At 39.6% G+C, this 21,927-nt stretch overlaps 2 protein-coding genes across 2 annotated transcripts; one reads left to right on the plus strand and one right to left on the minus strand.

Moving 5' to 3' along the window:
• Window positions 1-309: 309 nt before the first annotated feature.
• Window positions 310-8,820, minus strand: gtf2b (general transcription factor IIB). Its single transcript, XM_042428505.1, has 7 exons — window positions 8,720-8,820; window positions 7,073-7,185; window positions 4,828-4,961; window positions 4,174-4,320; window positions 3,337-3,466; window positions 2,673-2,954; window positions 310-650 (listed from the first exon to the last, which is right to left on the minus strand). Exons 1-7 carry the CDS (start codon window positions 8,734-8,736, stop codon window positions 517-519), a joined length of 957 nt encoding a protein of 318 aa, XP_042284439.1. The 5' UTR covers window positions 8,737-8,820; the 3' UTR covers window positions 310-516.
• A 6,269-nt stretch (window positions 8,821-15,089) lies between these two features.
• On the plus strand, window positions 15,090-21,374 carry lrrc8da (leucine rich repeat containing 8 VRAC subunit Da). Its single transcript, XM_042428327.1, has 2 exons — window positions 15,090-15,481; window positions 18,558-21,374. Coding segments are annotated over exons 1-2 (2,550 nt in total). The 5' UTR covers window positions 15,090-15,480; the 3' UTR covers window positions 21,107-21,374.
• The last annotated feature ends 553 nt before the right edge of the window (window positions 21,375-21,927 follow it).

Raw genomic sequence — 21,927 nt, forward strand, 5'->3', positions numbered from 1 at the left:
GACTGTTTTCTTCCATTTGAAGACGTTCAATCTAGAAAAAACTTGAGTAAAACAGGTTTTATGTAAACAAACGTTTAATGTTTTTCAAACCATGAGCTGATTACCATGCTTTAATGAAAATCTTTTTATTTATTTTTTTTTTTTTTAAATTAATTCGAACAATTCAAACAAACTAACAAAATAGAACCTGGTCATTTTTCTACAAAAACAAAGTTTTATGTATACAGTATGAAACCAGCCTAAAATTGCAAGCATCAATTACATTTTCCCACTTGGACATAATATACATGATACAGTATATACACTCAATTGAAATACTGTAAGTACAGTCTGCAAGCTGTTTATTTAATCACTGGAATGTGTCCGTTTTATTCCTGTGAGAGTGCCTTTGAGTAAGGCTTGAAGTCGTAGGAGAGACAAGAAAAATCTTCCAAATCCAACACAAATATGATTATAAAAAAAAAGAATACAATCCTGTGAGTACAGCAGAAAAATATCACTGTGTGGGGGGCATCTTCACAGTTGGGGCAGTTTGTCGACAGGTGTGTCGAATTTGAAGTCTGGAGGGAAGAGTTCTGCGGCGCGCGGGTAGATAAGGCGGTAAGACTGTCGGATCGTAACGTCTGCAACACCGGCGATATCTCCGATTTCTGTGAAAGTGAGAGAGACAAAGTTTAACTGTTGACCTGCTGTAAATCTACCACCTACAGAATCAAACCTACTGTGTTTTTAAAAGCAGCTGGGGAGTTTTCTGTAGATAAATAAATAAAATATATCAGACGCTTTTGAGCCATTCAGGAAAACTAAAAAGATTAAATGCTAAAAAGAATTAAATATGTCTGTCTTGGTCAAGGACACTTCAACAAGGATGACAGACGAGAGTTTCAAATCAGACCTTAGAGAAATGATGCAGACTCAACTTTACAAGTTTCCCTTTTCATTTGACTGAAGCACAGATGTCAAATAAGCACATTTAACTGAAGTGATGTACTTCACTCGACTACTTCCACTTATGTGACAATTCACTTTATTTTACTAATTTTCAGAGGGAAACATTGGACTCTGCTACATTTGTCTAGTGGCTTTAGTTACTCGTTTCTTTGCGGGTGAAAATTATGCACAAAAAACAATAAATCTCTCAAAATATAAAGCATCACCGTGTTTAAAAGAGCAGCAGTTTGTGGGTGTTCAGACTATCAATAAAACTGACAAATTAGAGATTCAGTAATGGTCTTTATACTGGATATGTACTCAAGTGAACTTAATGCTATTTGCCAGCTGCGTATCATTAAAGGTAAAATCTATGAAAAAGGGTAGCTGTGTAATTAAAATTCAAAACAGGAACCGTAGCTCCTGTTACCTGTAAATTAATTGACAACTAAACCCTTTTATCAATGTTTTTAATGCTGTTTGTTTGTTTTTGGGTTTTTTTTAACACAGGACTCATCAGGACTGTATCAATACGTGGATCCCAGATCTGTTTGTGTGGTATTTTACAATCCTCACAGCGTGTGAACAGTGAAGTGCAGGGTGACATGTATTGCTGCTCTTTCTGTCCGTCACTGCTCATTAAAAGCACAATATGTAATTTCTGCCGCTAGAGGTCTCTCAATCAAAACAATAACAAAAGACGGAGTGTGATGATGGTGTGAAGTAGTGTGGGATCATGGTAGTTGTTGTCTTCATTGTTAAACAACCAGATTCTTCTTGTTATGATTCCTTCAGTGTTCATCGTTCAGCATCTTTTTACTGGGAGCTGAATTATCCGCAGAGGTCTCCTCCTCTCCAAAACAAACAGACCCGATGATTAAAACAGGTAAAAAGACTGAATAAAGCAGTTTCATGTTGAAAATCAGTGATTCTCTGACACTGTTCAGCGGGCGCCTGACATCTGGGAGGGGCTGCTAGCTGAGCTGCTGCTAACGTTTGCTCAGCTTGTTTCTTTGATAACGTAAGATTCAGACGTCCAATGACTAAAATCCTTCATCTGGTTAAAAGATATAGGTAAAAACGACAAAAATCTAAAAAGTTTATCATAAAAACATGGCCTAAAACTGAATAAAAGTCCATTTATAACAGTTTCTGTCAAACAACCACAACACCGACGTATTATCTTGAATGTGCGTACTCTTTGGTAGACGCAATTGTAGCGGACAAACAACACCGACGTATACATCTGCACGTATACTCTTTGGTAGAGGGGTTATGACGCCATTGACAGGCGACCAAATGAAACAGACTGTTACCTTGATTAAAATAAAAGATTTCTCTGTGTTTGAAAAGTGATGGAAACATTTGGGATAATGTAAGTACACAACTCAACAAAATATATAACATAGGTCTAGTTGTTTGTAGACATTTCAATGCGGAATAATGACATATTATAGCTTTAACTGGGGGAACATCATGCTGCTGCCAGTGTTGCTGATCTCTGTTTGGGTCTATTTGTCTCAGGTCTGATTGTCCACTGGTCCCCCTTCAAATCAGGTGAAAATTAATTTATGCACATCAGGTTGGAGTCTGTTTCAGCCCCATGAAGACCTCTACTTTATTTGAGTAATCATGTCTTTTCTATGTTCTAAAATACCAGCTAACTGATTGTGGTTTCTTTTTCAACGTCTGGTCTGAACTCAGCAACATTTGACTATCAACAGTCCAGCCGTATCACTCACCTTTCTGGGTCTTCTTCTCTGCAGAGGCCTGGGAGGCCATGTAGATGGCTGCTGCGGCCACTGAGATGGGGCTCCTGCCAGGCACCAGGTCAAGCTCCACAGCCTTCCTGGCGATGAAGGTGGCGGCCATCTGCACTTGTTTTGGCAAGCCGAGGTTTGAGCAGAAGCGGGACATGAAGTCTCCTGTGGTGATGAGGTCCACGCTGGTCTCCAGCGCCTTGAGGATCAGCTTAAAGCACCTGCCTATCTCCTTCTTGGAAATTCGGGAGACGGCGCAGATTTCTGTGGAGGAAATCATCAGGAAATCAGGTAAAGAGATGTGTTTCGATGGACTGAAGTCAAAGAAAATTGAGTTTCTGTAGCAATAAAGTCTACTTTTTTCACATTTTTTTTCTTTTCTATCCAGTCTTTACTGTGACTTTGACAATAAAGCTAAAGAGAAAGTGCACCGATATATAAATACCGTGGGCACAGGAATCAAATTTTGTTAATGGTTGCAAATTACACACGACAGACTAAACCCCAGTGAGGAACACTTCAGGTCTATGTAGTGTTTCCAGGGAAAGAATATTTCAGCGTTTGATTGAACATCATATCTCCATAATTTCTTTCTGTACGGTCTGTAGATGAAGACAGATGTGGTGAAATGTATTTTTTTTCTGACCTTTGAATGTTCTCGGTACACCTTCTTGTCTGCAGGCGATGTAGAGACAGGCTGAAGCGATGGCATCATTAGCTCGTCCCTTCAGACTCTTCTGCTCATAAACCTGCTTGAATAAGTTGTTTGTTCTGTCCTGAAGGGAAAAAAAAACAGGATTTACATCAAAAGAAAATCAGCATCCTTTTAGTAGAGATCTTAATAGGAGTCTTCCCAAATTACATCATTAGTTTAGACTTGTTGTATTATGTATTAGAGACTCAACAGTGTTTATTTACATTAAAGTAAAATATTAATAGATACAAGAAAAAAAAGTGCTGGACTTTTTAACCACTGTCTTAACCAAATTTCTTCTCTTCACATCCCGTTGTTTTTATCTTATTCTGGATTTAAATTTAATTGACACCATTAATGTAAATTATTGCCAGCAGAGAGCAAACGTCTCGAATTAACGGGGAAAAAAACCACATAACTTCACTGATACAACACAGACCTCCATCATTTCTGTTTTATTTCTCTCCATCTGTTGCTCACACTTTCACCCACACGTGCGTGGTTCTCATTTCTCTCTGAGGAGTCAGCTGACTTTAAACATCACTATCGGTAAATCCAGTTTTGCACTGACCCATTAAGATAGACCACAGATGGACTACACACATCCACACAGATAGAGAGTGTGTGTGTGTGTGCCTGCTAAGGTGTTTGTGCATGATGTGATTTAGCTCTTTAAAGCGGTCAAGCCCTTCTTTTTTTACGGGATGGCTGCACCTGTTTCAAGATAATCCTTCCAAAAACACATTACAGATTCATATTTCTGTTGTGTTTGTTTGTTTTTTTACTTACTACGATGTTTCTTGGCAGGTTGATGCGATCTGCCATGGTGCTGATTTCTTTGAAGGCGTTGAGCATGGCCCGATCAGAGCTGCTCATGGTCCGCCGGTTCTGATACTTGGAGTTGCCAAACTCATCAAAACTAGCTGCGCCTGTTCCCTGTGATGGAAACAGTGGATGACTGTTGGTAAAATTCACTGTTACTCTAATTCAAAAGAAACCATAAGAACTTAACTCATTTTACTGTGATTACAGCAGACATGACCAGACAGCAACAATGATGTTTCTGCATCATTGTTGCATCCAAACTCTTATAACAGAAATCTGTATCAGGTAATATTGATATAAATACTATGAATGCTGTTTATAGTATAGTATAGTTTATAGAATGCTGCTTATTTTTTTATCAAAGCTTTCAATAACATGAGCATTACCTCAATTATCATCTGTCTAACGTACATCTGAAAACTGATGAAATAGCCCCAAATATTCAAAACTTTCCAAATTTAATTTGCTCAATCATCTTTTGACATCCTTCCAATTATTTGTTTGTTTCAGGAACTACATACATTTGAAGAAAAAACTGATAAAATACCAACAACTTGATTTTTGATTAAGATGCACACAACAAGGCTCATTTCTAACAACAAAGCACAGCTGTGTCACCTTGCTGATCATGGTGGTCAGGTCTCCTCCATTCAGCAGTGGGTTCTGGGCGTCTCCCACTCTGGATGGATCTTTGAGGGCTTTCTCGTTGGAAAACGTCCTCCACTCTGAGCCTACATCAATGACACGGTCACCTGAGGAGAAATGGTTTGGACAGTACAATAAATAAGAAGAGTAAGAAATTAAACCAAAGCCTGGCAGAAGCAAAAAAAGGCGGCACAAGATCAACGTTCATTGTAACAAGCTTTGACTGGTACATTTGCTGTACGGGCATAAAATTTAAGCTTAGGTGGATGTAGATTTGATGAAGTGATTCTGGAGGAGTGCCAGTTAGTTTTAAATGTAAAACACATCACACTGGTTGCTCTGGAAAACATAAAATATGAAATGTAACGATAAAGACTGAGGGGTCGATTTCAGAAATGGCACACGGTAGCTGATGAACATGACAGATTTTGTTAAAAGTTCAGTGAATCACCTGCACAGACAAAAAGTCTGTGCGCACACACACACACACACACACACACACACACACACACACACACACACACACACACACAAAAAAATAACAGTCACTGTGTTGTTCTGTCTGGCTGTATTACATCCCTCAGGAATAATTAAGCAGAAGATGATGCCACATTCAAGACAATTCCCTTCTGCAAACATTTCCTTGAGTCTCAAGTACTGTAAACATTGTCCCAATCTTTCTTCACAGTGTCCACAGCAACTCTTCACGTTTTATCAGACAAACAGAAGCTTTTAAAGCATCAGTGGACTGAGGCCATAAATACTGTAATCTCAGTATTTTGGCTCTGTATCAGTTTTTTAACACATCATCCCTCCCCTGCCTTCTTTCATCAGTATATCTCACAGTATGTAGTGAGACAGGACTACAATCCTAAAATCTGATCTAAACAAATGTTCAGTCATTAAACTGCATCAAATCAGAGATGTACAAAGGAAAAAACGTGAGACAAAGGCGGAGCACATTGCCTGAACAGAACCGTCATTTTCTCCCAGTTATCATGACTGACTGTTCTTGGAACCGTGTAGCAGGGTCGAGGATTAGATTTCTTGATATTTTAATCCTGTTACGCTTTTTTTCTTACCATCCATCAGTCTTGCTAATGTTTCAAGGTAAAGTGACATTCATCTCCTTAGAGGCCAGCCAAAGCTAAGGGGGCAGGAACAGAGGGCACTTTAGCTTGCATCAGAGAGTGGCTGGCGTCTCTCGTCTCCCATCTGACCAGGTCTGTGCTCGGGGGGCTCGTTAGAGGAGAACTCTGTGTTCCCCTGCAGCTTTTGTGTTACGCTCTAACATCACATGTTCAAAGGATTTTTGTGGCATACACTTTACCTTTTGTGTGTGATTTGCCTTGACGACACATGACATATTGATCAATGGACGCTCAAAAAACTGAAACTGCGCAAAGAATACAGTTTAGTGTGCGAGTGTGGACACGACTTGCGGCAAAAACATACATTTCCTTTAATTTCCTTATTATTAAAGCTTTGCTGTTAATCTCTCCTCCTTTCTTTGTCCTGTCTCATCTCTACTGCACACTCCTCTCCTTTCAATTTTAGTGTTCAATATGGATTGGATCTCTGTGTTCTTCTGGGCTCATGTTGAATGAAGCCAGATGTTGTTCACAGTGAGGTCAGTAGATTTTCATATCAGTAATATGGACATAGTCTCTGGAAAACGACACTGCTGTGTTTTTTTTGAATGGAGTTTTTCTTTATGTTAAACGGCATAAAAATTGTGTTTGTCTCTGTTGATCTCGGGTGGTGAAAGAAGTCTTGCAGGAGAGATTGCAACACGGTGATGTGTTGCGTGGCTAAGTTGGGAAAAAAAAATCTTTTTTTAGTGATCTGGGTGGAAGGACCCTACAACATAAACCTGCAGTTTAAATGACATTACAGAGAAATATATTTATTGCAGCTGTGTTGTTCAGATTTCAGCTTCACACTTTGGAAACCGCTCCCTTGTTTGGCTTGTCAGCTCAGCTGATGTTCCCATGCAAAATAATTGTAAATGTGAAGGCCTCAAAACCAAGCAAACAGGTTCAGGAAGAAGCATTCTAAGAAAACTGTGTGTACAGACGAGTGTCATTATCTGATTATCTCAGAGTTCATCTGAGAGAGGTCGAGGCAAAGAAACAAGAACAGGAAACCAAAATGAAAAGGAAGGACGTGTTCTTTGAGCTCTATGACGGAGAGTGTTTCTGTAGTGTAACACACTCACCTACTACAAGGCCGCATTCAGGGCAGATCATGTCCCCTGCTCTGTAGTCCTCCACCAGTATGGCCTCTGGGTGGTTGGGACACTGAACTCTGGGAAGGGCCAGAGCATCTCCGCTACAACAGGAGCAGAACAACAGTTAAATGATCAAAGAGCTCAAATACAAGAAAAAGATAGGAAAGGGAAGAAAATGAAGGCAAACATTGGGTGGGGTAGAGGGAGTGTCAACAATGACGTCAGGATGCAAAACACATCGCTACAAAGTCTCATCTATGCAGGAAAAGATATATTTAGATTCAAACTGCCAGCAGTGCAACTTGTTTATTCTCTTGTGAAAAGAAGTCAGGAAGCCGCATATGAAAAACAACAAAGATAAGCACAATCAAGCTCATTTGAATGTGTAATGTTAGAAAGTCCAGATGCTGCACTTTCATTTTCCCCTTTTTTTTGCTGAGAAGAAATGCCCAGCACATCTTACAAAGTGACTTTAAGTGGTTTTATTATTTATGATGGGTCCAAGTGACGGGATCAGCAGGATGAAAGTATGGTTGAAGCTGAGGTGGGCAGTGTTAACATGTGGATCCGGACATAAAAGAATCTCAAAGACAACTAAACAACCTATAGGCTTAATATATTAATAATATATAAGTGTCAAAAAATAGCAGAAAAAAATCAGTTTCTCTCAGCTTTAAGTGACGTTTTTAAATTGCTTGTTTTGTCAAGTCAACCCCAAAACCCAAATCTACAAATATACAAAACAAAGAAAAGCAGCAAATCTTCACACTGAAGAAGATGGAGAATGTTGCTTGAAAAATTAGTGAAACTAATCAGATAGTTGCGTTTCATTATCTGCTAACTGATTAATCGACTACCTGTTTGGTTTCAGTGTTGATATAGTAATACAACCAAAACGTCACGGTGATGTGGTGAAAACAAAAACAGGTGATCTCATTACTGGGCGTCAAACCAAGAACATATACCAACATTATTCTGCATTTACACTTTCCATTCTCTGACTCTCACCATTTATATTTAAATACTGATAAACATCCCGGGAAGCTGACAGTGATTGTAACAAAAGAAGGGAGGCAGGAGAAGCAAACATACATATTTAGCCGGCTCAGTGTACGGATTTAAAAGGAGCATCTGTTGCCTGTTGTTGCATAAAAGACTAAATGTAGACACGCTGCACTGAAAACATGTCAGTATTATGTTTGCAAATGAAAAGAAAGCGGATCCAGCGGTGCTCTCCGGCCGCTAACGTCAACGAGACGACACGTTAACATGTTAGCGTAAGTTTCAGATTCATACTACACAAGCTGAATTATGTTACAACAAATAAGTGGCGACAAAGCAAGGCTATGATGCGAGGCGACGTTTACATGATAATGAATCGAAGCTGTTCACAACAGCGTGTGAACATAACATGGACACAGATAGTGACTTCTGGCAACATCTAACCAGCTAGCGGGCTAACTAGCACAAAACACATCGTAGCTACACGGAGAAGAGCGATATATTTTACACTTTAGGAGCAGCTCTAACGTCTCTTATCGTGAGTAACGCGATCGTTTTTAAAAATAAGTAACATTGTGAGAGTCACACATGAAGGAGGCAGCGCTATTAACTGATGTTTGGGTTGCTACGCACCGGCTTGTCGACGCCATGTCTCTTCTCACTCCGCCCGGGTGTCAAAGAAACAAACGACTGCAGCACCTCTATTTATAGATTTTACTGATCACGTGTCCATTGGAGTACGTGAAGCCAGGGAGTCCAAACTAGTCAAATTCAAGAGAGACATGTTGGTCCTGCCCACATACAAAACAACTGTGGAGTAAATTATCAACATTCATTGTTCATCATATCGACCCTCACTTTTTTATTACTTTGGAAAATGTATTATTTGGATTCGGTGAATATGACAGCAATCTCTGCTCGCAGGTCTATTTAATTAATCTGATTACTATTTTGACCAAATTTTATATTCACAAATCCAAATTCCTGGGCAAAAAGCCAAACTTTTCATAGCTGACTGTCTCTATCAAACAATAAATTTTTTATATATCTGAATGTGCAAAAAAAAAGCTGTTAAAATGTATAAACACTGAAAGCTTTACAATTTTTAAAATTTATTTATTTTTATTACAACCTTTAGTCCAGTGGTTCTCAAAGTAGGGTCCGGGGACCCCCAGGGGTCTTTGAGGGGCTACCAGGGGGTCCCCAGCAAAAAGGGGAACAATTTATTTTCATTATAATTCCATCCATAAGTAACACAATGACAGAATGTATTTAACTATTCTGGTCATGGGTTTCATACACTTTCTTTAATAAAACATCTAACAGCAAAAATCTTATCAGATGGGGGACCCTGGGACAAAATCTTATCAAATGGGGGTCTGTGGTCTAATTTCTGCCAGTTTAGGGGTCAATGACGTGGAAAAGTTTGAGAACCGCTGTTTTAGTCCCCCTGGTGCGTTGTAGACTCAAGTTGTATACACAAGGTGCTGTAAGCTTGTTTACTTGTTTCAATAAAGCTGTTTTAAACAAAAAACTACTAACAGTTCTTTGTTTTTTTGTTTTTTTTAAAAAGCAGGGTGATAAATAACAATGACACAACAGATGCTGGTGATTGTACCCATAGGTATAACATAAATTAAAACTACTTTATGGATTAATGTTAAACGTATTTTCTTTGACATAAGCCTGCAAAACCTGGAGAATAGTCAAGCAAAGTAGAATCATACAATAGTCTACCTAGTTAGACAATATGACACAATAACAATTTAATAACAAATAACAACAACAAACATTTTATTTACAAGTCTTTAATCTCCTAATAATACCACTGGAAGGTTCTTGAAGAGAAATATCTGTAATTTGATACTAATTATGGGGGAAATAAGCATTTCTAAGTGAACTTAACATTGTACATTACATTTAACATCCACTGTTACATCATTTAATTATTATAATTATATTATTATTAATTATTATTTAATGCACTTGTCACCTTCATATATTTCATACACTTAATTTCTTGGTCCGTGGCACTGTCCATATTTCCAAGTTTTATATCCCATTTCAAAACTATTATGATTCCATTTCTGCAAGTAGATTTTAAATCTTAATTTTTTAATTTAATTCTAGTACTACTTTGTTTATTTCATTATTATTATTATCTTACTCTTATTTTATCTTTATTCTTCTACATTCTTTGTATGCTGCATACTTGGCTAATAACAGATTCTGATTCTGAAAAGAAATGCTTAATTTAAACCCAACTATATACTCATGTATTTAATAATACTATTGATTATTATAGTAAACTTAACTGTAATTATATGTGAAAAATGTATGTAAGTTTTTTCATGTTCAGCTAATAATGATAAAAAGATGTCTGTGTTACACTAGAATCAAATAATATGGAGTGAACTGAGCACTTTCTCTCTTGTCTTATAAGTAGAGCTGACACACAGTCCAGGAAACTGTGCAGCTGTAAAACAAAGTGTTAACCACTATCAGGAAATAGAGGTATTCATTTTATACCTCTGTTGCCTAATCATGGTTTGATTGGTGGTAAATAAGTGGAACCTTTTATTGCACTAAAATGTGACCTTCACTGTCCTACTCTGCCCTACATGGTCACCCAAACCCATCACCGAATTACCAATAAAAAAAAAAATGCAGCTTAATGCTTCCAGTTTTTATGACAAAAATATATAAATGGCCGATTGAAAATATTTGCACAGCAACAAGTAATCTCCAAAAAGCCTGATACCGAAGTCGGTCAGTGCCAGCCTGTCTCTCACTGTACCACTCTGTGACTGCACCGCTCCTCTCCACTGTACAGTACTTTCCTCGTCTGTGAAGGAAACCACACAGAGTCACAAAGAGTCATTTGATTGGGCCAGTTATTGTGGTAACAGAATAACAACTCTACATCTGTCTACAAAAGAAATATCTATGAGTATGTATCACTAAACATAAACTACACACTAGTCATGTGTGGCAACATAAATGTATTTCTTTTACAAATTTCCTGCACTTCTTATCATTACCCCAACAGTAGCAGTCAAGAATGTCAATGTGCATCAAGACAACAGCAGGTGGAGCCAAATAAAAAGTGTATCAGGTTTGGAAAACGCTCAAGTTGCCCTGGCTAGGCAGTCATACTCATTGTTCCAGGATGATTACAGGGATTAGTTTTCATGGACAGATCATTCAAAACTGATCTCAGTGGTCAAACATATTGGAATTCCTACCTTTGAGGTCATATTTGTTTGAATGGTAAAATGACACTTAGTCTGCCATGTTGTACAGTCACATTTAGCAGATTATGCATCGCCTGGGGTGAGCAATTTTATCCGACATCTGCTAGTGTTGGCAGCTTGTAGTGATGTGGATCTCTGAGTCCAGTGTGAGTGTTTCTGCCTTGGTGCAAAACAACTGCGATGTCGCCATCTCATCAGCACTGCAAATGATAAACAGCACCCACGTGTATGTGTGTGCTGCTGCTGATTAGGAAGAAATGTTGAGAAAATGTGGCCATCATGAGCTTTTATAAATGTTTTCTACACTGTTGCATACAGCTGTCACCATATCAGTTTTTCACGACACGATTATCACGGCCAAAAGAGTTGCAATAACGATATTACCATGATATCTACACTATCAGTCAAATCATCTTTAACTTTGCCTATTGTGTGTTCTGTCTCTTTCCTCGTAAATGAATTACACTCAAAATACAAGTGTAGGGAGGTGGAGAGAGAGGCTGTAACCATAAATATAAATAACTACACTAAATGGAGAGTGAAAAGACAACCGGATGAACTGATAAACAAAAGATCCACAAGGTGTGTGTGTGTGTGTGTGTGGGTGGGACGTTGGGGGAGGGAGACAAAGTGAGAACAGAAATAGAAATGATTTAAGAGGTGCTGGATTATTTACACAATATTATCATATGTGTATTATTAACATGATATCAACATTTCATTTTTTAAATATCATCAATACCAGTATATTGCAACACTTCTACTGTTGCAGCTGATTTTTGTCTGAAAAAAGGCATCACCACATCCCTGAGAAGCACAAATCTTTAATGCATGCTGTCTAATACCACTGACTTTGAAGAACCTCTGTTGGCTTGACCGTGACAGTGAAAACTACACTTACAAGTCACAGCATGACAGATATCAAGCACCAAACAGACCGAAAGCAAGCAGAGACCGGCATGCAGGTCTCAGAACAGTGGAAAAAATGGCACGTGATCTTAGTCTGTTTCTTTTCAATTACACACAGAGAATACCTTGGTGCCTCAGGAGCGGTTTATTCATTATTTCCCAACTGCAACATCATATCACATCAGCATTCCTTATTACTCTTAGTAATAACAAAAGGATCCAGGCACAGGCAAATATACTTTGTGCAGACACCTGGAGTGTTGTATGTAATTTCACCACATACACACACTCTTCCTTGTCGCACTATACCTGAAAAACCCTAACTGATTACTTACTTATTCATCCTCTTACCACTAAGCCTCTCCACTACATGCCCCAGCACTTACCCTCACCTAATCCTGAATTTCCTACCCCACTGTGTGTGTGGGTGAGACAACTCTGTGTTTACTGTGCATACAGGAAATTAATTACCATAGAAACTGTTTGTTTGGGTTTGTTGTTGGATTGCGGTTTTGGGCAACATTTGAATGAATATCTTTTGCTGCTTCCACACAGAGAGCTCACATGTGTGTATCTGACGTGCAGTTATACAAATAGCTAGTGTTGGTGTATTCTTTACAAATTGGAGAGGGAGGTCTATGTTTAATAATTCATAGCTTGTTGAGTCAGTTCTCTACACACTGAACGGGTTGCCAGGGGCATCTGGGCTCCTCAGCTGTTAGCTGCATTATCCACACAGAGAGAAAACCCCATACCGTCCAACCGCTGCTCCCACTGCCGCCCAGTGTGATAACAAACTCATCCATTACAGCATCTCTGTACCTTTTAGGACGGACGGGACGGTGTGTTACATAATTATTGTCATTAGCTGTTTAAACTCAGGCTAGGATTCCTGCCTAAAATCAAAAAATGAAGAAATGCAGTATTGCAAACAACGTCTTGGAAATAAGATGTGGAGGCTGTCGTTCAGAGCGTGAAATTATGTGACCCGAGTCAGAAAGTTAAGTGAATTTGCATGCACTTATACTTTTGACTTTCTTTCATTCACTTTATCCACTCTGTCTTTGTTTGCGGTTCTTTGAGGATCCACTACAGAATTAATAAAACTGAGCCACTCAATTCTGAGAATTCGGCCCTACAGTGGAAACAGCAGATCTGACATACCATATGCATGTACTTGATGTCTCTGTAAAGCACACAAAGAAGACCAATTATCAGTGTAATCAGTCTGCATGTGGTATGTTTGGTCACACACCACCTTCACATCTGAGCTTTTAACCTGGCACACTATCACACAACAACACACCCCAGTGGCTGCTTTCTTTCTCTCCCCCCCCTCCCTTGTTCTTCTTCTGTTTTTTTTTTCCCTCTCAAAGTACAAGGGTAGCGTGAGTGAGAGCAGAGTGCCAACAGCCAGCAGCCCAGGACCGGTTGAAACCTGTATGGCTAGCAACCGAGGAGACACTTCCTCCACCCGGTGCATCATCAACCAAATCCAGAAAGAGCTGGAAATGTTGCATGAGTTCAGCACTCAGGATCCTATTGACTGTTGAGTTTGTCAATACCAATAATGTGCACAGACAGACAGATAGACAGACAGACAGACAGACAGATAGGTAGGTAGCAGAACAAAATATAAAGAATTTTGCCTTGTTATTGCAAGTTAATAACAGTAGGATAGTTTTACTGTGGTCACTTAATGCAGCATGTAAAACACGTGGTGTGTGCACAAAAAGCTCAAGTCAAGTCTTAATTAGTCAGCAAGGTTATTTCCGCCACCACCATGAAGCATTTTGTGGCGTCTCAGACTGAAAGAAACTGGGGGAAGCTGGTGCTGCGTTCAAGTTATGTAGGAAAAACAGTAGAGACAAGGAGTAAAATGTCACACAAAAGTCTGAGACACATTATAGATTCTATGATCTGAGTAGCAAGTTCAGCAGTGTTGCCGCTGCTTTTTTGATATCTGTTCCTAAACATGGTGGCCTTATAGCATTTCAATAGGGCACATAATTGTACAAAAATGTGTGACTTGGCAGATACTGTGAAGGTAGAGCATTAACCGCATGAAAAAAAAACAAATATTGACAAACAGGTGAGGTGTTAGTGCTTTATTGGCAAACCTACACTCTACCGTTTCTGCTGTTAAAATATGTGACCCTATCAAAATGTATGTATTATATACAATCAAAATAAATTATGATATTATAAATTATTAGATGTTTTTAATATGAGTGTGCTAAAAAAAAACCAAACATTTGCAGTCTCAATGGAGTTTATTTATTTATTCTTTATTATTTGGGTCACTGAATCTGCTGAGTCACAGAATCTGGTGCAACACGAGCCAGCTTTCAGTTAAAAGACCTGATTTTATTATAACCTAAACGAAGGGCAGTAAAGACCAAAAAAACATGTTTTCTGCTGGGCATCATAATTTTAATATATAGTATAATTTTAATTGCCTTGCTAAATAAATTAAGTGCTACATACTGGGCTGAGGTAAATGGGGCATTATTGTGACCTCAGCACTCAAATTACTCAGCATAGTTCAAAATCCAATCGTTACATATTATGGAGTGATGGCATGTTTGACCCTGCATTTAAATTCAACATTTGGATTTCAAAATGTTGGATTGGATGTAAATGTCGGTTTCGCCCCGAGCAGACACCAGCGACACCACAAAAATACCCTGCCATTACAACCCACTGCTTTGTAACAGGTAAGGGTCTTTTAAGGTCATGTAAATGTTTGTGCTGGGGTCACAGATGTTTGGCTGAGATAGATGTAAACTTGTGTGTAGCTGTCTGCAATCCCTTTTCCCGACACGCCCTGAATGCACCATCAGATAACCAAGCAGGCGGTGTCTTCGGGAAAGTTGCCGTAATGTCATCCTCCAATGAGAGGCGCCCATAACACCCACAACAACGGTCTGTGCGGCTCCATATTGGATCTGCCTTTTCTTAGAAATTGCACTGGAGGTCTGCCTGCGCATATTGTCTGACCTACAGCCGCACTGCCGGCTCTGCTTCCTGGGCTCAGGTATGAGGGGTGTATCCGACAAACCGCGCTGTCACGCACAAATGCTCCTCGGGCCTCTCTTTTACTGCCGAGCGTTATTCCTACAGTTTTAACTGGGCTGAGAAATTAGGTTAGAGACGCACCTGAAGAACGCAGCGAAAAGTGGCATGCAGGCTGAAGAAGAAATAATTGGATTGAGATAACGCCACACAGGCAGTAAGTATATTTTCTTTTACTAGTTCATTACTTCCAAATCATTTGAAGCTCTCTAATAATCAATAACTTTGGTGATGGCGTGTTCTTTAATCCCGCGTGGCCCATTAGATAATGGTGTGCAGATAAGAAACTGGTTACCTGGTGTGAATGTTTAACACCGGGACACATGCTGATCCTCTATTTCACATGTTCCAACAAGTCACCTGACCCAGTACAGCAACAGATCTGCGCAAGAACTGCTCACGTGAGGAAAAAAAGGTCAAACGCTTCTTCTTCCAACTAAAGAAATGTCTATTTCCTCCTTGTGGTGGAAAAAGTCTGTCTAAATACAAAAAAAAAAAAAAAAAAAAAAAAATCATGCAGCCTTTTTTCACATGGCCAATGTGAAACCAATTTCCTTCTGTCTAGAGTCCAGAACTGGGTTTAACTTGTTAAACATTGTCTGGTGGCTTTAATTAATCATCTATCTGGATTAATTTACACTTTACACGCACGTGGTAAAGTCGGATTTATGTGGTCTGTCTGTTCATACATAGGTTCAAACCAGTGTGAAAACTTGGGGACTTTTCAATAGCCTTGCCCTGCTGCCAGGGCCCGCCCATGGCCCCTCCCCCTCCTGGGGGCCCCCCGAAACAAAAGATTGTTTTTTCACAGCCTATTTGAATGTGTTTCTTCTGCCATGCATGAAGAGACAGGGGAAGGGCTGGTAATTATAAACCACTGTGGAGTCACTATCAACTTTGTTGCTGTTGCACGACATAAACATCACTGCGTTCTCCAAATAAATCAGGAGCCTGAATATAACACTTTACTCCGATATAGTTTGAATATAGCCACAATTTATGATCAACCATTACTTCCCCTTTTAGTTAGATTTGACATCCATTTCAGTATTGCAAAAATCATGAAAGGAACAACAAATGCACTGGAGAAATGATTAAAAATGATTATGACATTAGGAGCCCCTAAAGTAAAATCTTACCTACGTCCCACAAAAAAAAACATGCTGTCATGGTAATATGCACAACTGATTAAAAACTAAAACTAAAAAAAGCCCCGTGACGCAAATAAAACTTCAGACCTAACCACACATGACTTGCGGAGCAATACATTCAGTACTGGCTACAACTCAAAACCACTACTACACACACACAACACTTTGACAAACATTTTGCAATAGCAGCCAATAGCAAAGCTTCTTTGACTTTGTTTTTGACTTTTTGACTTGGACAGAAGATATTCTTTAATTCATCTGTTGCAGAATAGAAATCGTATTAGAAGACCTTTGGCATAATCCTTCATGATGCAGGAAGGCAGGAAGTGTGTACTCATACATGCAGTTTGCATGTTTGGAGGCTGAACTGAAACTTTACTGATCTTAAATTCAGATAAAGGTCAAGACATCAACATGTTGTGTTTTATTCACAGATAAACCACACAATTAATCCTTCTTTTTCAACTTCTTACTGCTGGCTTTTAATTATAATTCTGCTGTCTGTCAACAACTTTTAGTGATGCCTTAACATTTAATGCTATCACCCTCTAATTTAGAGGCCTATTTCTGCACATTTCAATGTGACACATCATATAAAAACAGACTTCCTTTAAAAGGAATTTCTGCTCTAATATGTACAGTACCACAATGTGCAAAGCAATCAAAACTTCTAGTGAATTCTAGAAAAACAAAAATGTATTTTGTGAAAAAGATTAAATTTTGACCCACAAGGGCCAGACTGGCAAATTACCTTGTACATGTAATAAGATGCCATCCATACGTCACTGTAAGGATATAGTCAAATATATATTTTCTTCTTAACAATTCAGTGGTATACTATTATTTAGGATGTCCTCTGCTTCAGTGCTGCAACTCAGTATGAAATATTCAAAATGTGCCAGGTAAATATTGAATTACCATGAGGTCCCGGGGGCTTAAAGAAACAACAAATCATCAGTCACAATGGTCAGATAAAAAGGTATTTATTTATTCATAGAAACACTGCATTTTTTTTTACATTGCTTTCAGATGTGTGTTTGGATAAGAAGCAGGCACCAGATGAAAGACGATACAGAGAGTGCCACATCTACTAAATAGGAAAAAAGGGACACACTTTGTGGTGATTCACTAAATGAAACACATGCGTGCCAAACTTCTTAGTGAGTCAGAGCAGTTGGTGGACTTATGCTCACATCAAAGGACTCTGCAATGTTCCAGCGACAGCATGTTGTAAGACGTCTGGATTTAGAACACGCTTAGCTCGGTTCTTAAACATCATTAAAATATTACTGAATGAAACAAGACTGAAAAGTGAGAGGAAGTAAGAGCTGAATTTAACACACCGGGATAAAATAATGGAGCACACCAGCACTCAGCAGTGCCTTCACAGCTACACATTCACACCTTGTAAAGCCGGGGGTTAAACGTTACTCAAGCAGTGTTAGGAACAGGATGTGGCGCTCCACTTTTGGCAACATGCTACGGATTAAAGGTGTAACCTGCCGGTCTAGCTTCAGCTCATGTTGAATGTTATTTTTGAATTTTCCTTTTTACTTTCCTGACAGATTACTAATGACAAGGAGAATCTGTTGAAAGCTGAATATGAAAAACTGTTCTGGTTCAGACTAAACAGAGGAATGTTACATAACAAAGCTTAAAATTTAAAGTAGAGTTGCAGTTAACAATTATTTTCATTATTGAAAGATGTCACCATTATAATCTGTTGATTACTTTCTTGATTAACCATTTGTTCTGTTAAATGTCTGTGAAAAATGTCCATCACTGTTTCCAAGTTAACATCCTCAAAGGTAACCAATTGCCCAAAATCCAAATACACTGTTACAGATATATAATTACAATATAGTTACAATGATGTAAAACATCAAAGAAGCAGCAAATCTCTCTAATTGGTGAAGCTGGGATCAAAAAATAATTTGTTTGATATTAAAATAGTTGATGATAAAGTCGATTAATCAATTATTTGACTAATTGTTTCAGCTGTAATGTAAAGGTCAGTCTTTTGCATTAATACCTATAACTAATTGATTGCAGATTAACTTACTCACATTCACTTTGTTGCAGTGATGTTCACACTCACTGAGGTTGCGTCCCTGAACGACATCCAGCCGACGTACCGCATCCTGAAGCCATGGTGGGACGTCTTCATGGACTACCTGGGGCTGGTGATGCTCATGCTGGCCATATTCGCCATGACCATGCAGATCACCAAGGACCAGGTGGCTTGCCTTCCTTGTCTGGAGGACACGGAGGAGCCTGCAGGAGCTAAGCATAACTCGTTCCCCACACAGAGCACGCGGGAGGCAGCCACTGGGACCCCTGTAACCAACATCCCACTAGTCTCTAAGGACCTACCGGACAGAGCAGTCCATGAGATCCTCGTCACACATCAGCACACTGCTGTGAAGGCAGAGAAATATCCCAGTCAACCTCAACCGACGGGGGTCAAGACCAACTTGGACTATCAACAATATGTCTTTATCAACCAAATATGTTACCATGTTGCCTTGCCCTGGTACTCCAAGTACTTTCCATACCTCACCCTCATCCACACCCTTGTTCTCATGGTCAGTAGCAATTTCTGGTTCAAATACCCCAAAACGAGCTCAAAGATTGAACATTTTGTTTCTATTCTGGGTAGATGTTTTGAGTCTCCTTGGACGACGAAGGCTTTATCTGAAACGGCTTGTGAGGACTCCGAGGAGAACAAACAGAGATTAACCGGCGCCCCCTCAGCACCAAAGCAGGTATCTTTAGAAGGGAAAGAAGAAGGCACAAATGTCAACTCATCCACACCCATGCTTGGGGTGAAGTTTTCCGCAGAGAAGCCCATTGCGGAGGTCCCAAGTAGTATGACAATCTTGGATAAAAAAGACGGAGAGCAGGCCAAAGCCCTTTTTGAGAAAGTGAGAAAATTCAGAGCTCATGTGGAGGACAGTGATTTCATCTACAAGCTTTATGTAGCTCAGACCATTGTCAAAACTGTCAAGTTTATTTTGATATTGTCGTACACCTCAACCTTTTTGGCTAAAATTAATTTTAAGCATGATTGTGAACCTGATATTAAACAGCTCACTGGATACAGAAAGTTCTTCTGTACGCACAACATGGCTTTCATGCTAAACAAGCTGCTTATTAGCTACATGGCTTTGATATTGATCTACGGGATGGCGTGCTTGTACTCTCTCTTCTGGGTATTCCGTCGACCTCTGAAAGAGTACTCATTTGAGAAGGTCAGGGAAGAGAGCAGCTTTAGTGACATTCCTGATGTCAAAAATGACTTTGCATTCCTCTTACACATGGTTGACCAGTATGACCAACTCTACTCCAAGCGCTTTGGTGTCTTCCTGTCCGAGGTCAGCGAAAACAAGCTGAGGGAGATCAGCCTCAATCACGAGTGGACCTTTGAGAAGCTACGGCAGCTGGTGACCCGTAATGCACAGGACCAGCAGGAGCTGCATCTTTTTATGCTCTCTGGTCTCCCAAATGCAGTGTTTGACCTCACTGACTTGGAAGTGCTCAAACTGGAGCTGATTCCTGAGGTGAGATTCTCTGCAAAAGTCTCCCAAATGACCAGCCTGCAGGAGCTGCATCTCTGCCACTGTCCAGCCAAAGTAGAGCAGACAGGTTTCGCATTCCTCCGTGACCATCTTCGCTGCCTTCATGTCAAGTTCACGGATGTTGCTGAGATCCCAGGTTGGGTATATATGCTGAGGAGTTTGCGGGAGCTTAACCTAATTGGGAACTTGAGCTCAGAAAATAACAAGATGATCGGTCTAGAGTCCATGCGAGATTTGAGGCATTTAAAGACATTATGCCTGAAGAGTAACCTCACAAAAATGCCCACAAACATCACAGAGCTTTCGCCACACCTGATTAAGTTAGTGGTGCACAATGATGGTACGAAACTGCTGGTACTGAATAGTCTGAAAAAAATGACGAATCTAATTGAACTGGAGCTGCACAGCTGTGAACTGGAGAGGATTCCACATGCTATTTTCAGCTTGACCAACTTGCAGGAACTTGACCTGAAATCTAACAACATCCGAACCATAGAGGAGATCATAAGCTTCCAGCACCTCAAGAGGCTGACGTGCCTTAAACTGTGGCACAACAAAATAATCACCATTCCATCCTCCATCGGCCAGGTCAAGTCCCTGGAGTCTCTCCACCTGTCACACAATAAACTGGAGTCTCTGCCTCCAGCCTTGTTCACTCTACCTAAACTGCGGCACTTGGACGTGGGCCACAACTCCATCACAGTGCTGCCACCGGATGTGGGTCTCCTACACAACCTCCAGCATTTAGCCATCAATTCCAACAAGCTAGAGGTGCTGCCCAAGCCTCTGTTCAGGTGCACCAAGCTGAAGGTGTTGTGTCTGGGGTACAATGCACTCTTGGTGCTGCCGGAGGCTACGGGCCAGCTGGTCCAGCTCACTCAGCTGGAGCTGAGAGGAAACTGTCTGGACAGACTGCCTGCTCAACTGGGCAACTGCCGCATGCTGCGCAAAAACACCCTGGTTGTGGAGGACCATCTCTTTGACACACTGCCTGTGGATGTTAAGGAGAGCATCAGCCGAGAGACCAACGTGTCCTTTACAAGTGGCTTATAGCACAAAAATACACAATGACGACTCAGACAGGCTGGTAGCTGTGGTGGTAGCCTGTATAATGGGATGAAATAATGTTCTTTTTACTATTATTATAATATCCATAAAAATGAATGCATTTTCTTGATTGTTTTAATGGGTTGTCTTAGTTGCTTATGTATCTAAATGGATGCAGATTGCTTTTATTGTTGCAGAGTATGTATCACCTAATTCAGCATTTTGGGGGTTTTTTGTATTTAGCATTTTCATAGCCTTGAACAATAAAACATTAGGAATTTAGCTTCTCTTTTTAATACTCTGTAGACCAAAACTGTTTGCTCACAGTATGTAGATCTATCACTATTGTTTTAGGTACTCAGGTATAATTGTAACCATGGGGAACAATCTTTTTTGCCTTAACTGCTGCTATTTTTTTACAGTGAGGGCTTTCACAAACAAAAGGCCAAAAATGACAATTTCATGTCGTCTTGTCACTTTTAATATGAACACACAGCAATTTCTATATGTGATGGAAGAGAACACAATGTAATGATCCTTCCTGGTAGTTTTTAACTTTTGTTTAACTCACATAACCTTTACTTTCCTCAATGTCTTGTAGCTAACAGAATGATTTCAGAGTTGTAAAACTCAGGTGGAGACTAAGCACCAGAAATGAACTTTTACCTTTGTAGAGATTGTATACTAAGGCCTATAGTAATTCATTTGCACATTGAAAACCTAATGATATAAAGATCAGTGAATATCTTTTGTGATAATATGTTCCTAGACCGGCATGAGCTGATAAAAGGGAAATCTTTTGACCATCTTTCTTAATCATGTTTTAA

This window comes from Thunnus maccoyii, chromosome 12 (assembly GCF_910596095.1).
Source record: "Thunnus maccoyii chromosome 12, fThuMac1.1, whole genome shotgun sequence".
Lineage (NCBI taxonomy): Eukaryota > Metazoa > Chordata > Actinopteri > Scombriformes > Scombridae > Thunnus > Thunnus maccoyii.

Excerpts from the sequence above, each read along its gene's own strand:
- gtf2b (XM_042428505.1), bottom strand. Across the intron at positions 3,467-4,173 it reads ACCTGCCAAGAAACATCGTA|GACAGAACAAACAACTTATT; the intron begins GTAAGTAAAAAA and ends TTTTCCCTTCAG. Across the intron at positions 651-2,672 it reads AGAGAAGAAGACCCAGAAAG|AAATCGGAGATATCGCCGGT; the intron begins GTGAGTGATACG and ends TCACTTTCACAG.